Source organism: Centruroides sculpturatus, unplaced genomic scaffold, assembly GCF_000671375.1.
Source record: "Centruroides sculpturatus isolate CEXI.00-Female unplaced genomic scaffold, Cexi_2.0 scaffold176, whole genome shotgun sequence".
In the NCBI taxonomy this organism is placed as follows: Eukaryota; Metazoa; Arthropoda; class Arachnida; order Scorpiones; family Buthidae; genus Centruroides; species Centruroides sculpturatus.
Window position 1 is genome coordinate 595,851 of NW_019384551.1, and position 22,437 is coordinate 618,287.

Below are 22,437 nucleotides of genomic sequence, written 5' to 3' on the forward strand. Positions count from 1 at the left end.
ATACATATAAATATATATATATATATATATATAATGAATATAATGATAGTGTTTAGAGTTTGGTTAAGCAAAATATAAACAAAATATATGCTAAATCAGTTAGCTTAATTAGGGTAACTTACCTCAATTATTGATAATTAGTTGTTAGAGGTAAGAATGTCATAATCTCTTAATTTTAATAATTAGATGATTTAATAATTTTGAATATCTGAAATTCAACTTTTGAGTAGGATTTAAACTGAAAGTTCAAATCCTACTCAAAACTTTCAGTTCAAATCCATTTAGGAGTGCATGTTTGTAGTTTTGTATATGGATGTTAAGACAAATTCTTTGAAATATATTAATTTCCTTATATAAATTATTGCTATTTTCTTATAAACTATATAAAATAATTTTTAATAAAAGTTTTTAAATTTTTCAGTATTGTCATCATTAAAACATCAACTGTGATTGAAGCAGATAAAAAAATAGCTCATCAGCTTCGTATAATGAATTTAAATGATTCCTCACCATATGAAACACTTCATTCTTATATCAGCAGTGCAGTTGCTCCATATTTTAAGTCCTATGTAAGAGAAACAGGACGTGCAGAAAGGTGAGATAATTTTTAGTTTTATTGAATTTCAAAATTAAGTAATGTGGACCTGGAAATTTCTGGTTGATAACCAGAAAATTTTGTCTGGTGACTAAAAGAACACTACTAAAAATTTCTTATACTATCAGTTTAGATTTTTTTCACATTGGGGGAAAACAGAAATATTGTATTGTTAATGTGAAAATCCTTACACGTTTATTATACTGATTTTATATGTGCCAATTCTTTTAGTTTAACTTACTTGTCTTAGTTTGATTTAGAGTTATTTTATCTTCCAGTTGGAAAAATGTTTTATTTGATTTATGTTGATTTGATTAAAAAAAAATTTTAACTTGCTTATTTAGCCTATATAGAAGCCCAGTTTTAACTATGAGAGTTGGAATTAAATACTCAAATACTTTACAGTTTTTTTTATGATATCTGTAACTTTATTTTAAGGAATTGATTATTGTAATTCAAATTTTTGAGAAATTTTTATTTCTCAGAGATGGTGATAAGATGGCACCAACTGTAGAAAAGAAAATTGCTGAGTTAGAAATGGGATTATTGCATCTTCAACAAAATATTGATATACCAGAGATTACATTACCAATTCATGCTCTTGTTGCTTCTACAATTAAGAAAACTACTGAAGAAGGTCGTAAAGCTACAGTAAACGACTTTGGTGACAAAGTTGAAGATTCAACTTTTTTAAATCAGTTGCAGAATGGTGTTAATCGTTGGATTCGTGAAATACAGAAAGTAAGTAATTATATAATGTTACAGGTTTTTGGTTTTAGTATTCCTTTTAAAAAGTTTAGATATCAAAATATTAAAAATTATTTTGTTGATGATAGCACTTGTATAACATTAAAATATTCTCTTGAAAAATCAATATAGAAAATTGTCTGATAAATTAAAATTGTGTTATGACAATAAAATAATTATGTAAATTGACATTTATCTGCTTCAGTATATTTTTCTATAAATATAAACTTGCAAAAACCTTTCTTTTACATAAGTGTTATCCAAATTAATTGCACCTCATTGAGTAATATAAAACTCCAATTATCCAAATTAATTGGGACCTCAGGCCATCTGGATAATTGGATGTTTTGCTTAAAATAGTTTCCTGTTCCTATTCAAATGCCCCATTATGTATGTTTTGACATAATTATGTGAAATAAATGTCAAATGCAGACATGTACATACATACATACAAATGAATATAGTATATTTTTTACAATTAGAAAAATTACTTTTTATGCATATACAGTACATATATGTGAATGTCTGTTTGTTTTTAACAAAGTTGAAGGGCAGTCTGGATAATTGTTAATCAAGAGGATAGTCCACATTCAGGTAATTGGAGTGTTAGTATGTATTTTTTCATCATGGATAATTTGAAATAAGTGCAAAATATAAAATTTAGTTTCAATATTTCTTTTTTACTCAACATATTTAGTCAGTTTTTCAAAATGTTTTTTACAAATTTCGTTTATTTCTAAAAAATATTTTGGAAATCTAACATCTTTGGTTTCTATGATGCAAGAATGAATGTTGTTTTAGCTAGTTTTTCAAATTTAACTGTTTTATTATTTAGCCTCATTTCTCCCTTTTTTTTCTCTCATATGAATACCTAGATGATTTTATTGAATCATTTTTCAAACATTTTATTGCTTTTTTTAATTGAATATAATATAACATTAAAAAAAACAATTACAGTTTATTTCTAAATTATGAATATTTGAAATATGTGATTTTAAATGATGTGATAGAATCATTAATATGCATTGTTCAAAATATGTTTGCAGTTCAAAATTGTATTTGCAGAATAATTATCTTCTTCTGATGGTAATATTAACATATGTATATATTTTTCAGGTGATACTGAACATTTGAAAACTTGATGCAATGAATTGCTTGAGAATAGTTATTCTTAAACTATTGTTTTAGTGTATGTGCTTTAGAGAAAATCCATACAAGTACTGAAGAATTGTCACAAAATTTTCCTTAACCAACTTTTGTTTGTAATTCACGATGAAATTTCTATTTACAAATAAAAAGTTTTAAACATATAAATCTTGAATTAAGTTAAATTCAGTCTAACAGTTGTTTTCTTTTCATCTAATCAAATTGGCTTTTCATTTCTAACTATTTGTCCATTTTTTCTTTCTTGCTAAATTACATTTTGTTTTATGTGACCTTAAAACATTACATCAAATCACTTTTATTCCTCCTAAATTTAAACTTGCAAACTATGCAGCCCTAAATGTATTTGAATTTTCTTTGAATTTGAAAATAGTTTCAGACTAAATGGTACTCTTTAACTTTGTCATTGAAACTTTTTACATTATCTTTGCTCATTAAGAAGTTACAACATAAGTGATCATGAAAATGATTTTCAAGATCAACAAAAAAATCCCATCCAATTCTCCATGTGTAACTTTCTATTTAACTACATTAACAGAATTCTATCTTTATATTTTCTTTAATATATCTTTAGTACTTTTAGGATGAAAAGGGTTCAAGGGACTTTTGACTTGCATTGTATATTACAGTTGCCTGAAAATATGCAAACTCACTTTATTATTCTGACTTTTTATTGTCATTATAAGTTTAAATGTTTTTTCCCTTTTCTAGGAAACATGTTTATTTAGTATTTAAGAAGCATTTGACAGATTTTTCAAATGTATGTTAGAGTATTTTTTGAAAGTTTTTTAATATAGCAGCCATTACATTTTTCATGTTTCAGTTGAAGTTGGTTTTCAGCTTGTTTCTTTTCAAGTTAGAAAATACTAAAAAATTGTATGAATAAAATCTGGACTGAAAGCCAGGTGATCCAGTCTATGTCTCATAGTGCTTATTGGGTTGTTCAGAACATGAAGTTTGGCATTATCCTACAGAAGAAACTGTTTTGTCTTCAACTATTATTATTGTTGATATTTCTCACAAATTTGCACAATGTCTATGTAATATACCTTATTCACAGTTTGTCCTTGCAGTATCTAGTGCTGTAAAATCATTCATTTCACGTTAACACTAGAAACATCATGGAATCATTTTACCCAAGTGTCATTGCCAGTTAATACAACAAGTATAAAAATGCCCCATTTATTCTAAAAAAGTTTCTAAAGGGTTTGCTTGTTTGTTGCAAATTATTTTTTATTTTAGATAACTGACACACAGCACAGCTGGTTGAAGGACACAAAACCTTTTTAAACTGCTTTTGTATGAGAAATGAACATTATTTAGGTTATAGTTGTAATCATGCATTTTCCATTTAAAAGTAAACATAATACAAAATCCAATACATATTTTTTTTTTTCTTTTTTGCATGACTTTCAGATTTTTTTTTTGCATGCTCGCTTTTAGCCCACTTTCAATCTTGGTATTTATGTCATTTGACTTTAACAGATTTTGATGTTCTTAGTGTTAGAGCTGAAAGTACAGTACTTTTATGCTAATGTGTCACTTCAAAGATTTTCTGCCAGCTCTAAAATGAATGGTCACCATTAGCCAAATCGATAAAAATCACTGAATGCTTGTAGTTTGGTTGTGGGTTTACATCTTACAAATGGGCTAACCATATGGAGTTTTCTGGGCTTTTTTCATGTGTTTAACATCTAAATAGAGGTCAATCATTAGTTTCATCTTTCAATTGGTTTCAATTGGAAGTTGCTAAATATTTCTGGCTACACTAATTTACCATAGAAGGATCAGGAGATGGCAAATTGACATTACTGTCTTTATTTGAGGTTGTACTAGAGAAATTTACTGATTAATTACTTTTATGCTGAAAATTATTTTCTGTTTCACTATTAGATTTCCCATCATCATTAATTTGCAATAATTGTAAATATAGACTGTCCTGACATTCATCATTTTCTTTTCGTCATTGCCATTATAACATTTGAAAACTAAACTCTTTGTTGATAATAATGTATATGCTGATATTTGTTTGATTCTTTATAACTGTAGAAACAGTCATTCTCAATACTGATCGTTATGACCATAATCGGCACTTTTAAGTAAACATATATAATTTAACATATGTTGTTTGAATTATGTTCCCATACTTTTACAAGAGTAAAGGAATGTTTTCTTGCTGTTTCTGTGGGTTTCATAAATAAAAATATATATTTCATCCCAATAATTATGTAATAAACATATATAATACCTGTTAATTATTAAAAATTTTGTAAAAAATATTTCATTCATTCATCCTATGTCAAAAATCAATAAAAGTCGCAAAAGCAACATTATATGTAAGAAAATTGAAGAGAAGCTTATCTTGTTCTGGTCAAATTGGCCAGTATGGTGCTTCTTGTCTGAAACAACAATACTAATGTGAGTTTCCATATTGATAGACATTTTTTTTGCTATGATGAATGATGTTTTCATGTAGACAATGTTGCTTTGTTTCTGGATCAAAATGCTTGACTTTTGATAAAGTTTAAATTAATTAATGGTAATATTAATCTTTAAAAAATCAGGTTTATTTTCTGCATTCTGGAGTAATTGTTTGACAACTTGGTTTAATTTTTTTTTATTCACTTTGGTTAAATCTAGCTATCATTTTATAAAAACTTGACATCTATAACCTGTTATGCACAATTTAATACCATCTTGTTGAACTAGCATTGAGGATAAAACTAATTCAGAGTGAGAGGGAGAGGTCTACTTTCAAAAATTCTATTTTTGCAGCATTTGTGCATCAATTCACTTACTTGGGCATTCATTTCTTCACTAAATGTTTCCTCTTTTTGAATGTTTCATAAAAATGGTTGTTTAACCTAAAAGCTTGTCTCTAATCTTTGTAAATTAAAGTGAATGTTTTCTGACAATGTACTTCCAGTTTTACATAAAATTCTATTGCAATTTCTATAATAACTTGAAAAGTATTGAATTTTGTTTACCTTGGTGAATTTTGTTCACCAAGGTAAACAAAATTCACCAAGTTGAAAATAATTAATAATAATACAATCATAGAACACAATAGATCATCCACACAGTTAAAATTTGGTAGAGGAAATATGCTATTAGGGTTGGCATCTCAATTCATGCATACTGAATAGTTTTGCCAGCCTATATATTTTTGGAACAGCCTTTGTAAATCAGCCTATTTTTAACTCCAGAAAATTTTAATTTTATTATATTTTGCAGTAATATTAACTTAAATGATTTGATGTTTTTAATATTGTTTATGAAATTTAAATATATTAAATATATATATAATACAACATATTTTAAATACTATTTATAATATATTAATATCATTACAGTTAGTTTTTAGATTTTTTAAAATTTCATATCAGAAACTGTTAAATTTTGATATCATAATGATCATTTTAACTAATAATTATGAAATTAAATAAAACGTACGTTTTCTAACCAATTGCTGTCTGTTCGTCTACCAACTCGTTTTGGATTACAAAGACGCTACACACTGCATTTAATAATTATGATTTTCTAACATATTTTTAAGCAATAATACAAATATTTTTCATAAAAAATTTGAACTTTGAAAATCATGATCATAAGTGGCTCAAGATGATATCTTTCTTACAAGAATAAGACTTGCCAAACTTTTAAAATTCATATTATAGTTCTTGCATTCTAAACATTAATCTACTCTGCTATAATAAAATATTAAATTATACATACCACACTGAAAAATACATAATAATGAGCACACATGCGTGACTTTAAATTTATACTTATTGTTTGAATTTGTGTTTCTTTTAAAAACTTTTATGTTTCAAAATGACATTCCATTGGATAACTGTTGTTGCACTTGAAGAAGAACTCAGAGAGAGTTAGAAAACATTTGTACAGAGATAATTTTTTTTTTTTCTTTACAATGGTAATTTGTTCTGTGTTTGTTATAATAAAATATTTTTATAAAAATTAATTGAAAATAGTTTCTAAAACTAGAAATTGAAAAATATAAAACAATATCTCAATAGTAAATTTAAATTGGCCTATCAAGTTACTTAAAATTAGTTTATAAAACTCTAATAGTATATTATAATAAATTAACATTTCTGTTTTGAGATAATTGCCATATTTTTAAAAATACAGTATAAAAATAAAAATGTGTATTATTATCTGATTTTAACCAAAAAATATAAATTAAATATAAGCATTATTCAAGCATCTTAAGCCTTTAAGACAGCTCAGAATTACATGTTATGCTTGAGATAGTCATGAGACTGTATTGAAGTTTACTGTTTAATACCTGCTCTAACTGGAACTTCATGTGTTATAAATTTTGCTCATTGTTGTTATTATTTGCCTATTTATTAAGCTTAGATTTTCATTAATGTTTGCTTTGATTCAATTTCAAAAACACTGAAAGTGCAGTTTAAAGGTTTTCAGTCTAGTAGCATTTCTGGAATTTTTTAGAATTAACTTTTTTCATATACATACCATTTAAAAATTACCAGAATGGACTGGCATATATTTTTTATAAAGTTTTATTTTATTAATTAAATGTCAATTCTGATTAAAAAAAAACTGCTTCTATTCATAAAGAAAATACACCTAACTCTTGATTTACACAGTACTTAATTTGCATGATTTTGATTTTGGTTTAAACAGTACTGGAAAAGTTTTGTCTTACATACTTAATCACCCACTGTTAAAGGTGCATTGGTTAATTTAGTAGATTAATGATAGTGACTAATTCATCTTTATTTTGTTTTAGATGATAGTTTCAATTTAACACAGTATTTTAAAATATTCTTCAGTATTTTTTACAGTTTTATTGGTAAAATTAATGTTTAGGCTTATGCTAACTGTTTTGACATTGCAATTGTGTTATCATAAAATAAACAAACATCTTTCTCTATTCCAGCACAACATTTAATGCGTTAAAAAACGTTTTCGACCATTTTAAGCGATCTTCCTCAGTTCAAATTCAAACCATATAATAAACAAAGTATTCGAAAAATACAAAAATTCAAAGTGCTTATTCACAAGTTAACGCTAAAGCGCATGCCCGTACTCATAAAATGTATAGATTAAACCAAAATAATTAAAAATAAACCAAAAAAATTATATATCAAGTAATATTATAAACACAATTAATAATGCCGCATATGTGGTTGCAACAGTTAATCTATGTTATTATAAAAGGACTTCCAGGCTGTTGATAAACCTTCAGCATCCCTATGATTGATGCACTGTGCGATCATATGCGCCTTGTGTAATATAAAATAATAATTATAGGTAATATTGACGTGTTTGATACCTTTGGTCATTGATGCTTGTATGTATTTCTAAACAAAGGAATCGTAAATAAACATTAAGAATACATATATTAAGCATTGATTTTCAACATGATTTATAGTGTAATTATATAAAAACATATCCGTTATATACAGTATATATTGTCAATTTTGTGTGAAAACTCAATAACACGAGCAAATTGAAATCTTTTTCATATTTTAATATGGAAAGGATTTCACTATATTTGGCTTTACTCTAAGATGTAATGGTTTATTTTTAAGCTTAGAAATGAACTTTTGACTTTTAAACAAATAACCGAAATTCTCTTAAATGAAGTCATTTCATGTTTTCCTTTGATAGGTTTGTGAACTATCAAATACGATCCGTAACGACTATCTGGAGCAAATCTTGTCAGACTCAAAAATAGATTGAAGGTCAAATTTTAAATTTTACTGCTCAATTTGTTTTCATAAATCAATTAGGAAAAGAGTTTCTTGATACCGTTATATCCTTCAAACAAGAATTCAATTTTTTACAATTAGGCTTATAGCCTACACTAAAAGAATAGAATATTCGACGAACAAATATAAGTATTGCTGATATCTTTATGTTTACGTTATTAATAAATTCAGTAAAGTTTACTTTTAAAAAAAGTTTGTTTTTTCATTATATTAAATAAGTTATGAATAACAGATTTTTGTGTTTAATTTCGTGTTATTTAATTCAATGAATCAACTGTGTTTAATATATTCAGTGGAGTTTTTAAATTTTAACTGGAATATAATTTGATATTAAAAATTTGTTTCTTGCGAATAAATAAGTTTAAAATATATTAATTGGTATAATTCAATTCTAAAGTAAAATTATTATTTAAAAAAAACTACTAATAGAGAGATTCACAGAAAAGATCAAATGGTTCCAAATTTACCATTCTTTTTATATCAATGATTAGAACAATTATAAAATTAAAAAATATTATGTTAATTACTTTGCTTAAATACTCAATATAAATTACAGAAAAAGGCTATTTTTCGTTGTTACGTGCATTTTCGATTTTAGGAACAAAATATCAGTCTGAAAACTTTAATACTTGAAGATGCCAATTTACAGTGACAATAATTTTATCTTCTAAACTGCAAGTGACAATTTTTCCTTTTTATTTGCATTTATAGTAAATATGAAGTCAATTTCCACGTTGCTTCCAGTTTAAATTAGGCAATTCCGTATTCTTTAAATTTCAGATCGAGACACTCAAAATTTGATCTCATTAGAAACTTTAAAGTGGTTTGAATCCAACTTAAAATATATCGAAATGATAAAATTTCGTCTTTAAATATTTGAAATTTAATTAATCTATTCGTGTATAATATAAATNGAGCTAAAATCTAAAGGAACCTGAGGAAGAACCTAGAAGAGGTTCGAAAACGTTTGTTTTTTTGTTTCGTCGATCGTACCACACATTATATTGGTTCAGTGTACGTGTTTGATATATAAGTGTGATGAGTTGTGAGTTTTTTATGTTGTGCTGGAATAGAGAAAGGTGTTTGTTTATTTTATTTAATTAATTCCAGTAAGCATTTATTTGTGTGTTATCATAATTTTCAACTTGCATATTCAAAGAAATGGGATTCTCTATTTTGTTCTGTGTTTTGATAAAACAACATATGCATTAAGAAATCTATCAAAAAACTTATAAAGAATCAAATACAGGTATACCTCGACTTACGTCGTTTCTGATTATACGTCGTTTGTCAAAAAAGTATATGGAAAAATAAAAATCAAGTTTAAGTCATTTTATTTGACTTTACATCTGTTTATTGAAGTCGTAATATCACTAGAAAAGCGTTTAAAGCACATAAAATCATATTAAAATATATACATTTACAAGTATGTACTGTATTTACAGTACATGCATTCGTAAATTTAGATTACTTTTTTCTGTACTATATTAAAAAATAAAATTTACTTGTTTGTAAGCTTAAAATAGATCTTTATTAACTGTATATTATTAAAAATGCATTAATAAATAAATTACAGAACCGGGAATGGTAATTTATGGTTTAGCCTAGTGACAAGTAGATTTGGAGACAAGTAAATTTGACTTACGTCGCTTCTCCTGGAACCAATTACCGACATGAAGCGAGATATACCTGTAGAAATAAAAAAATAAATTTCCTATGATGGATTTTTTTATTGTGATGAAATTATTAGTGAATGTCTTCAATAAACTATTTAGAAAAACTGAAATTGAGACTGTTAGTAATAGAAATGATGGAAAATTTTCAACTAAAAAAGAAAGAAAATTGTTTCTTTACAACAAGTGATGAAGATACAGAATAAAGTTTTATTTTCATTTGTTTTATAATGATTAATAAAGAATGGAGCCTTGTAATTTATTGCTTTATTTCCTGTATAAATATTAGTTTCCATTTATGTGATTTTTGTTATATATAAATTGATCTGCTATGTAAATTGAAGATTAGATGTATATAAAGGTAACAAGTATTCTGGAACACAGGCAGTATGAACCTTAAATATTTGAGTTGTTTTGAATTTTTCAGTTAGATGATTTCCAAATTTAAGTATGTTTTGAAACAAGTTTGGTTTCCATACTGTATATAAGACAAAAAAATAATCATTTTTGCATTAATTTTATAATTTATAATTAAATAAAAGTTTTCTTATAAAATTAAATAACTTTTGAATTAAAGGTCATTTTTCTGATCTATGATTATCAGAATTGGGGTTTCTCATTTCTTGGTCTTTTGCTTGTCCCATGATTCCAGGTTAAAAGTGAACTGTTTCCCGGGACAGAATTAATTATTCTTAAGATATACAAAATATCATGAAATCAAATGATATAATTATTTTTCATTTTTTAAAGTAATTTAATATGCTCTGCAACCTCCAAAATCATGTTACTAATGCTGTTTAAGATATATATTAAAAATTACCTTTGAATTACGCAGAAATTTTCACAAATAGAAAAAATTTATTAACATTTGCTGAAAACTACATACATACATACATACATACATACATACATACATACATACAACAACAAATTGCTTTGAATTGAGTTGAAAATTAAAAAAAAAAAATTAATCTAGATGAAACTTCTAACTTAGAAGGTAATTTTCGTTTTTTAAATAAAACATAATACAAAATATTATTGTAAATTTTTATAATAAGATTTTAAAAAGCAAAGATCGTCAATATTCCGATCAGTCAATCTGATTCTTATTTTAGTAATGAAAAGTCTTGCTACCAAGAATGCCCTTTCCGATTTAATTGATGTTAGTGGAATCGTCTTTAATGCATTTAAGAGAAGACAGGTGTTATATGTTTATTCACCTGTAGCCTGGAAGATTTCTAGTTTGTTTGTGAGATTGTAGTACTTCTTTTGCTCTCTAGTATTCTTGATTTGTCTACCTCGGCTGCTTTAATAGTGGCATCAAGCTTATAGCTCAATAATTCGGCAATTTGTTTGGCTTTAATAATCAGGTTTATGAAGAAAAACTTCATACTTAAAGACTCGTACTCATTTGTATCCTTGCCCAATTTGCACAACCTGGCATTACGCAGTTATCAAAGCTACCGGGCATGGTTAAAAATTAAGACAGTGTAAGCACAATTATTCCGGATATTACAGGTTCTGACAAGTAAAGAATTTTCAGAGTCCTGCCACAAATAAGCTATGTACTGATTATTGACCATTTGTGACATGACATAACGAGGAAAAATTAAAAAAAACTAATAAGTAGGTTTAAAATTAATAAATACAAATGTATTCTGACAGTTTATGTGTGAATTATACTTTCTATTTGCAAAATTTCCTCAACCTTAACACAAAATAAGAAAAAAGTGAATTTTTTAGAAATTTGCGGGATTTCCCGGGTTAAAAAATCAACTGGGACCCCGGGATCTTGTTTGAGAAATCCTAATGAGAATGCATTTATGTTCTTAGAGGTGATATTTGCTTTGAAAATTATTAGGCTGCAATTTTTGAAAATTGTAGACTTATAAATTCTCACTGGCATCTGTCTGTATGTTTCTGTCCTTCCTTAATGTTGAGACTAGTTACATAGATGAAAGTTAAGACTAGATACTGAGAGTTTAGGGGTTAGGAGCACTGATTAACTATATAATGTGACTCCTGTCACGTTATTTCAATTAAAAAATTTTACCCTGAACAGAGTTAGATAAATGACCAGCATGATTCTATTGTTAACAGGAAAAGTATGATGTACAGCAGCAAGACACTACTAAAATTGAAAGCATTGTGACAATGTCACAATAAATAATTACTTATATACAATTTCACCTACCAATCAAAAAATTTGGGCATCACTGGTTTTTATATTTGTTCTAATTTACACCTATATCTGTTGTTTATTCTTTATGGTTCATGAAGTGAATTTAATTTATTCATTTATATTTGTAGGTTACCAAATTAGATCGTGATCCATCATCCGGAACTGCTCTTCAGGAGATCAGTTTTTGGTTAAATTTAGAAAGAGCCCTCTTACGTATTCAAGAAAAGCGAGAGAGCTCAGAAGTAGCCCTTACATTAGATATATTAAAGAAAGGAAAAAGGTTTCATGCAACTGTGAGCTTTGATACTGACACAGGTAAGATATTTACATAGAAAAGACATTTTGTTAAATTTTGTCAATAGTGCATGAATGTATATATTTGCATATATAAATACATGTTAATTGAAAAATAATGCAAATTAAAAATTTTTGTTTTTTCTTTGTGCTTAGGATTGAAACAAGCCTTAGCCACTGTGAATGATTATAATCCATTAATGAAAGATTTTCCTTTGAATGATTTGTTATCAGCCACAGAATTAGATAAAATTAGATCAGCATTGCAAGCGATATTTTCTCATTTAAGAAAAATACGCAGTACAAAATATCCTATCCAGAGAGCCCTTAAGTTAGTTGAAGCAATTTCAAGAGATTTAATGTCACAGTTATTAAAGGTTTTATTTTTGATTTTATTTTTGGGTTTAATGAATTCTATTAGTTCATAATGATTTTATAATTGCATTAGGTTCTTGGCACAAGAAGATTAATGCATATACCATTTGAGGAGTTTGAGAAGGTATGTATGTAGTTAATTTAAAATGTTTATTTTTATCAAAATTAGATATTTTTCATACAGAAATGAAGTGCAAGCTAACCTTTGTAGTTTATTTTTATAATTAAAATTACATATTCTTTCTTTCTATTTAAAAACAAATACAATATTTAAAAATAAATAAATGTATATTTACTATTTATATTTAGTTTAGGAATAATACATAAATTTATCTTTATAATTTATCCTCATTTATGGGATGCAAATGGAACCTGGTTTTAATTTGCCTAAGATTTATTTCTAAGACAAAAACTCAAATAACTTTTCTTGTGAAGTGCAAGCAAAATGGGAAAAAGAATGTGTGTTAACAGATTTTGAAAAAAAGAAAATATCAGCTTTTCGTGGCCAAGGCATGTCATCCAGAGTCACTAAGGGTAAAGTTAGAACTGTATGATTGGGTCAAAAATGTTCCAGCCAAATTTCTGAAGCACAGCTTGAGTGGCTGCAGTGGAGTGTGGTTGTGCATTATCTTCCTCGAATAAAGATTAAACGCCATTTTCTCACACCTGCTTTGTTCATAATGTGATCACCAAAAACACTTTTGTGATTTAAAAAATTCACAAATGAATTTTTATTTGGACTAACTGTATAAGTATCCTCTTTCATTGTCCCTTCAAATAACATCAGGAAATTTTACCTGTGGAGATGACCTTTCTTTAGAGGCTACTATTCCCCACCTCAACAAAACATTAAAAAGTTTCGTCTGGTGGTGGCTTACACATTTTTTAAAAATTAAACATTTAATAAAATATTCATTTGTGAATTTTTTAAAGTTATAACTTTTGTGATTTGTTTATGAATTTTCATAGGACAGACATTTTTCACGCTTAGAAAAGAATAACATTTTGCATTTAGTGGGATTTTTGATTTCTATACACATTTTAACTCTTGACAAAACAGTAACAATAAGCCTGCCATTATTGAAACTCTACACATGCTAAACTAACACATCAGAGAACAAATTGACCTTGAATCAATGGCCATAATTTACCTGTGCAGATTGCTAGGCACAATGTTCTTTATTTTCTGGACATCTCTCGTATATTATTATTTCAAGATCACTACTTTATGCGAGATGAAAAAGGTTTTTATATAGAAAGCAGGAAAGACTTGATTTCATAAGGAAATCAATAGAAAAAATACATGCTAGATTTATTCAAATTTTTAATTTACAAGAATCTGACAAAGTGAAATAATTAAGATTGGACAAAGATATTGAGACTTAAAAATTTTATACGATGTCAGCACATAATTACAGGCAAGTGGCAAATCAAATCGTATGTGTGATCTCGTTCCTTCTTCTCACTGAGAATTCTGTAGGATTGAAGTTTTTTGTATAATTTAACTAATGCAATTTATTGATTTTTTTCTTTATCTATTTCATAATAAAGTGTATTACAAAAACTAGAGGACTGAATAATTCATTTAACAGGTTATGGACCCAGACCACAATCATAGAACTCTGTCAAATTAATACTCTAATAAAGTGAAGATAAGTCTTTTCTAGAATAGTCTTTAAGTCGTAACCCAATAGCTCCAATCAATGTTGAAGATGGCTATGCAATTGTTTCAAACAGAAAAGTTGGATAAAGGCGATTATGATTGCTGGAAAATGCAAATGAAAATGTTTTTAATACAAAATGACCTTTGGAAATATGTTGAAGAACCAAAGGTTGAATCTGATGAAGAATGGAACAAAAAGGACCAAAAGGCTTCGGCAACAATTATTTTCAGCATAAAATCATCAGAAATAATGCATATAAAAAAGATGGAGCACATCAAAGGAAGTGTGGGACAAGCTGAAAGAAATAAATTAGTTGAGAGGAACAATTACAAAAGTAAGTCTTACGAAATAACTACTTCAAATCAAAATGAAGTTTAATCAAAGTATGAAGGAATATTTAGATGTCTTCCTTGGAACACTTGATAAATTGGTAGAAATAGATGCATGTGTTCCCAATGACACTCTTTCCATTCTGATCCTTTTGAAGACTTTTGATGAACATGAGAATTTTAGAGTAGCAATTGAAAACAGAGATTGACTTCCAGAATCCAACACATTAAAAGTGAAACTTCTAGAAGAGATGTGAGAGGGAAGAAGAAAGAAATTAGCAGACAGCCTTTGTGGGATACTCAAATGAAAATAAAGGCAAAGATAAGCTTAACTCTAAGAAAAGGAAGTAATTCTGTTTCAAATGTTATACCTGTGGCAAACAAGGGCACAAATCTTCTGATTATTAGTGGAAGAAAAGGAAAAAACACAATATGTTTTCAAAAGAACCTAACAAAATAGCAACAGTAACTACATTTGATTTTCTGAATCTTTATCTCAAACTCTAAGCAAGAAGGAATTGTGTTTTGATATTGGAGAAACAGCACAGGTGTGGAGATGAGAAGCAATTCATAGAAATAATGCAAATTAATCCTCAAAAGGTGCAACTTGCCAACAATAAAACAACTCTAGCTGCTGGAAGGGGCTCAAATTTGTTGAAAACCTTAATTTGAAACAAGATATGCTACTTTTGGAAAATGTACTATTTGTACCTGACCTTCATGGAAATTTAATTTCAATCAGTAAGTGTACCAGACACCTTATACTATAACAACTTCATTACTATTTGGAGAATTTGTTAAATGACCTAGTTCAACAAAACACAAATGAATTTTTCTGCATAGGGCCTTTAAGCAGTCCAGTGACACCCTCTATATGGGGTGGAGCTCACGAAAGGTCCATGACTTTCACTATTACCAAAGATGTAACAACTGCTATTCGTACGGGCAGCTCCAGTCCCAGTGTACTAATAAAAAAGTATGTCTGGAATGCACGGGCAACCACTCTACGTATGAATACACAGTCGAGATGGAAGACTTCAAGTGCATAAATTGCATTAGGTACAACGCCAGCAGGAAACTTGCCTACATAAACAGATGGAATTCATGTGCCGCAGACACATGCATTCGGGGGGAAAAACAGAGTGCATATAGAGACCGGGGCTAAAGAGAGGGGAAGTGCTCATTATACATGACATGCACTGCCTACATATACATATGTCGATGGACAGAACACACATTTGGGAAAAAACAACAAAAAACAAAAAAAAAAAACAAACATAGCGCACATAGAGACCAGGGCTAAAGAAAAGAGAGAGATTGCAAGTGCAACAACACGCACACTCCAACTGCACTGTTGCATGCGAAACGCGCGTATATATAATAGAGACCTGGGGGCCAAAGAGAGGTGCGAGGTGCGCACTATACGCAAGACACACAAGCGCAAAGAGACCCAGGCTAAAGAAAAGAGAAGCGTCTTGCAAACACTCCAACTGCACTGTTGCAACACACAGCTGAATCGCAAGAAAAAAAAACTATTTGAAACTCACCTTATTCCTTCAAAATCCTATCCCTTCCTTCTTCCGTGCCTTCAGATCGATGATTATCAACAGTATTCTGGGATTAGATGCATAAAACCGTCCAAAAGGCTCCATTTCGAAGCTGCTAGCAAAACACACATACTAGAGTCTTAATAAGCTTAGAAAATACCAAAATTACAGAGATTTTTACACAAGGCATTAAAAGGAATGGGCTTTGTTTTAAGACAACCCACAGAAAGTTTTGCTCTAACTACTGTAGCCCAGAAGACTCACTCAGAAGAAATTAATCCAAAAATGAAAGATATTCAGATAGGCACAACAGGCTTAGACATCTAAACTACAACAATTTGAAAAAATTATAGACAAGAAATGGTATGTGGCTTGCAATTTGATAATTCTTCTGGAGAATCTCAGGCTTGTGAAACATGTATTAGAGGAAAACAGACAAGGTTACCATTTCCAAAAGAATTTTCAAGTTTAAATTTTGTATTACAACTAGTTCTTACAGACATCTGTGGCCCAATGTCTGTTTATAGATGATAAATTCAGAAGAAGAATCTGTTTACATACTGAAGAACAGAAGAGAAGTGTTTGATGCATTTAAAAGATATAATTCAATCTCAAAGTATGAAACTGGACAAAAAGTAAAAATGATTAGAAATGACAATGGTCAAAGAATATCTAAGCAAGGAGTTCATAAAATTTCTTCAAGATGAGGGAATAAAATGTCAGCTCTGTTGAATACTCACCTCAACAAAATTGCATAGTTGAACATGCTAATAGGACATATGTCAAGATGGCGAGGTATGTAAGTTTGCCAACTTTTGGGGGCAATAAGTTAATTGCGCATCAGGAAACCTAGGGGCAAATCATATGTGGCTGGAGGCAGTGGAGACAAAGATGACAAGTGTCTTACACAAAAACCATTCATTTTGTCACAAAATTAACTTACACTAGGAACAAAAACAGACTGCTTTCAAGCCGGCGTTGATTTTGACGATCGTCGTCTTGTGGCAGGTCATCCTTCAGTTGGTGTTGCAGCCCCGGGCAGACATCGATGGTGGGACGATCTTCACAGTTACAAGATCTTAAGTCCAGCGGGGTCGGCTGGGATGTGTCGGCACGTCGGAACAGTTCAGGTTGGGATGCAGCAAAATCTTGGAGAACTGACGCTTGACCTTGAGACTTGGGGGTTTTATAGGATTTTTCCCAGCATCTCATGCTTTTGATTAGTCTCCTTTTTCCTCTCCCTTACCCCAATTGGTCATTCTTTTCAATCTGGGTTGGGAAAGGTCCAAGAGGTGTTGATGGAGCTTTTGAAGTCTGCGCTTGTATTTCTCTCCATTATGGCCCTTTTCTCTGACATTTTTGAACCTAAACAATCTACCAGATGTTCTTGCAGCCATTTACTCATCTGATGGGTTCGGGCTTACACGACTTCACAAATGTCCTTTTGGTCATTAACCCCCTTTTCTCAATTCTTCAGACCCGACACTTGTTCACGAGCATCTTGACAAAGCTCCCTCTCTCTCTCTCAGTGACACTCCCCTCTGCCGTTTATCATCATGTCATGTTTGTTTTACAATAAGTAAGAAAGTTTTCTTCCTGTCTGGGTTTCAACACCAACATACTCTCTTGACCTGATTTAACCTCCAAAACTCTCCTACTTATGAATTTTATAATTAGTTGTACTTTTGACTCAATTTTTGGGACTTCACAGGTTCATGTTGATAAGTTCAGAATTACCAGAGTCATTATGGGCCAAGATGATAATTAACACTGCATACATCAGAAATAGGTGTCCTATTAGAAACATGGACCCCAGAAGAAATTTTTACCTCAAGAAAACCTATATCCCATCTTTGTATGATAGGAAGCAAAGCTTTTACTGTAAATAAACCCGGAAAAAGTAAATTTTCACCAAGAAGTAATGATGAATATATTTTAATCAGATATGATAGTGTCTTTGGAAACAAGGTACAAACCAAGTTATCAGAAGTAGAGACGTCTGTTTTATTGAACTAGGTCTTACAACAAATTCACCAAAAAGTAATGAAGTTGTTATAGTATTTTGACCAGTACTAGCAGAAGGAGAAATGGAAAGAAAATTGTACATGATAGGATGTTCTGGACCAAGACAATGACTTGCCTGAAGAAAATGATCTAGTCTCAGGTGATAGTGAAAAAATCTTAGAATTAAGTTTGGATGATTATGATCAAGAAATGGAGCCAATATTCAAAGAGGAAGGGGAAGACCAAAAAACTGTAAACAGGACTCTCTGGCCGACTAAAGAAAGAATATCACTTTGTTCAGTCAAAGGTAGCAAAGGAAGATTTGGACAGTCAAACTATTGAAGACAATCAAAGTGCTCCAAACACTAGAAGAAGAAGCTTTGGCTCGAATAGATGCAGATAAATGGATCGTAACCATGAGAGAAGAATACAAGTCATTGATAAAGAACAAGACTTGGAAGCTTGTAGATCCACCTGAAGAACATAGTGTCATTGGAAATAAATGGGTATTTCAACTAAAACAAGACAGTCAAAATTGAGATGTGAAGTACAAGGCATGATTTGTGGCCAAAGTCTGTTCACAAAAATATGGAATAAACTACACTGAAACTTTCTTGCCTGTAGTTCATACAAGTTTTATCAGATACATCAAATGGATGTAAAGTCAGCATATTTAACCCGGCGTGAATGAGGTGAGAAATTGTCACACCAGCTATGAGGTGGAGTAGGAGATACCCGAAACTTCGTTGCAGAATTTTTTATACTATAATTGTGTAAAAAGTATTTTTTCACTTGGGATAATAAAAATAGTATCTATTCAACAAGATGAGTAAATAAAATATTATGTTTAAGATTGAAAAGCATTTTTTTTAATTGAAATAACAAAGTTTCTATATTTTCTTTGAAAAACTACAAGTTTTGGTAGTTTAACATTTTTTCGTATAAAATTCTAACAAAATTACAACTTCTTTGGTTAATCAACATAACTATAGTATCTTTCAATTATAAAAATAGAAAAAAAACTAAAAGTTCTTATGAGATCAATTTGCACAGCACCAACATTACACCTACAAATCAACACAATCTCCACACACAAAAATTGCATGCTTCATACATATTGGCTTCTCACACTTCGAACAGCAATGTTTTGTTTTTCTATCTATTTTTTTAGTACAGTCACCGCACCTGACATATTTACTACCCACTTTTTTGGAAACAGGTAATGAAGGTTCTCCCAGATGATCAGTAATCACTTTTGAGTTTTCCTTGGATAATGCATGTTTTGTTGTCTAATGTGAAGACTATCATTTGAGAAATCTAGAAATAAATCTAAAAATACTATAACTCATAAACTTACTGTCAACTCAAAAATGTAACACCGACTATGAGGACAGGTGTGATGTATCCCAGCCACCTTTGCTCATGTGTATCTTCCGCTGACACTGGCAAAACACTAAACTCAACACTGCGGCTCGCCCCCACTCCCTTACCTCCAGTTACTGTAAAAACAGGATTTGCATGGCAACAATAACATTAAATAATCTGCATTTAAAATCTTCTCGGGTATGACATACCCCATCTCACTCACGCCGGGTTAAACATTAATGTAGACAAAGAAATTTACATGAAGCAACCCAAAATGTTTATCTCAAAAGATTATCCTGACAAAGTATGTTGCATTAAGATTTGGATTTAGGATTTGGATTATATGGATTTAGGCAATCAGGGTATTCATGGAATAAAATACTTAAAGCTGAATTGAAATCCTTAGGTTTTTCTCAAGGTCGATCAGACAACTGTGTGTTTTTTCAGAACAAAAACGAAAGTATCATCATAATCGTAGTCTATGTCGATGATTTGATGATTGCCTCCAAAAGTGAAGACGAAATCAAGGAAGTCAAACAAAAACTAAGCAAAATCTTTGAAATGAAAGACTTAGGAGAGACCAGATATTGTTTGGGAATGAACATTACTCAAAACAAGGAAACTGGTTCAATTTTCAGAGATCAAACTATATATATTGAAAAACTTTTTTCAGAGTGTAGAATGCAAAATTGCAAACCCATAGATACCCCAATGGTCAACAATTTCAAGCTCAGGAAGAACCCATTTTAATTTTGGGAAGCCGAATCTGTTGACATGAGATAATATCAAACTTTAATTGTATAATTAGTCTATCTGTCAGTCTATACAAGTCCAGACATAGCTTATGCCTGCAAAGCAGATGTTGCACTCTATATAACCTCATCCGCATTCTTGAAATGGCATTCCTTGATGACATTTTTCAACCGGGAGAAGAGGTAGAAGTCGCATGAGGTTTGCCGTGAGCATTCATGACACTGTGTGTTGGCAAACAGTGCTTGTTCAATTGATCATGCAGGAAGGAATGACAACTTCCAACCGAAATTCCTGCTGTCTTGTGATCTGCTCAATTGACTGCTATTGTCTGACCTCACAATCTCGCATACAACTACCACTTTCTCCTCAGACATTGATGTTGACAGATGACCACTTCACAAATCATCAGTGATACTTTCTCATCCCTCACAAAAGCATTTTTGCCAGTCATATACTTGAGAATGCTTTGTGGCAGATTCAACATAGGCATCCTGAAGCATCTTCAAGGTCTCTGAGGGTTTTTTCCCAATAACAAAAAATTTGATATTTGCATGTTGTTCTTCCATAGACATTTTTGCCAGAGTCTGTTTCATGATGTCTCACTAACACAAATGAGTTAAATGTGTGGTAAATGTCATCTTTGCAGTGAGTGCAGATTTGTTTGAACACATTTCTCTATTCCTGACATGTTTAGCTAAGATAAGTATTACATGTTCCCTTTTTCATTGCCTTTAATTGACTAACCCAGCATAATTCTGGGAACTTTTTGAAGCTACCTTGTATAATGATAACCAAAGTGCACAACACCTAGTTAAAAGCCCAATGTTTCATTCTAGAAACAAACATATTGACATTTAGTAGCATTTCATCTGAGATATGCACAATGAAAACAAAATAAATATGATGTATAAGCCTTCACAGCAAATGCCTGCAGACATCCTAACTAAAAGTCTATCCAAAGGGACTCATGAAGCATGTGTTAGAAACTTAGGAATCTGTACTGACATCAAGTGGAAGTGTATAATTTTAACCAAGTAATAATAATTATATGGAAAACTAGCAACAAATTGTATAACTTTCCCAGTAAACAAAGTTAAAACTGTGTATAGTATCATCTATTATGAGATTTTAAATATTATTAATTATTATAAAAAGGCCAAAAAGTTAATTTTGAGAGTAGAGATGGGTTTTAGAAAAAACATTTATGAATTAAGGAGTAAACTGCTCATTAAGTTCAATTCCACTTGAGGTATGAGACACGATCCTCCTCTATTTCTCCACCTCTTAACCTTTAATCACTAAAATTTAATAGCATCAATGCCTCTTATACAAAATATTCCTGCAAAATATCAGAAATTTTCAACAAAAGGCACAGGAGTTAAGCTTTTAAGTGAGTGAATAAAATCATGCTGCTCCACATATGCTAACATACCCATACATACAAAAAAACCCAACTTTTTTGTATTTCTTGATGTTTCACAGTCCCTTGTGTCCAAAAATGTAAAAATCTTGGGGATCATTTTTTGACTAATAACTATATTTTCCTTCTGTTTTATATAAACAATTAGAAAAGTAAAATTATTAGAAAAAATGTTAGTGATTTCTTTAGATGTTTTTTGATTTAATTTTAACTTTAATCAGCGCTGTCCAACTTACCATAGCCCGCGGGCCATATTTCCTTTACCAAACATTTCGGGGGCCAAGAAGGTTGATAAACAATATGACATTTGCATAGTGCTACGGTTCAGTAAGCACTAATTGGTCAGCGAGTCCGATGTTGACGCTATAAAAAGGCGACAGTTCGACACACCGGATATACGTCACTCTCGTCTAAGTTCGACTTGGGAATTTTTTTGTTCAATAATAAATGTGAATTCTTCTTCCTGGAAAAAATAAGACATTCCCTGAAAATAAGACCTAGCGCATTTTTCAGAGCAAAAATTAATATAAGACACTGTCTTATTTTCGGGGAAACACGGTAGT

General features: G+C 30.0%; 1 protein-coding gene across 1 annotated transcript in view; it reads left to right on the forward strand.

Annotated features, from left to right (window-relative positions):
• LOC111623677 (cytoplasmic dynein 1 heavy chain 1-like) overlaps nt 1–22,437 on the forward strand; it is a 196,279-nt gene that overhangs the window by 15,169 nt on the left and 158,673 nt on the right. The window contains exons 2-6 of the mRNA XM_023366346.1: nt 422–595; nt 1,081–1,336; nt 12,252–12,438; nt 12,574–12,794; nt 12,866–12,916. Coding sequence (XP_023222114.1) covers nt 489–595; nt 1,081–1,336; nt 12,252–12,438; nt 12,574–12,794; nt 12,866–12,916 — 822 coding nt within the window. The 5' untranslated portion in view covers nt 422–488. The remainder of the gene's footprint in view (nt 1–421; nt 596–1,080; nt 1,337–12,251; nt 12,439–12,573; nt 12,795–12,865; nt 12,917–22,437) is intronic.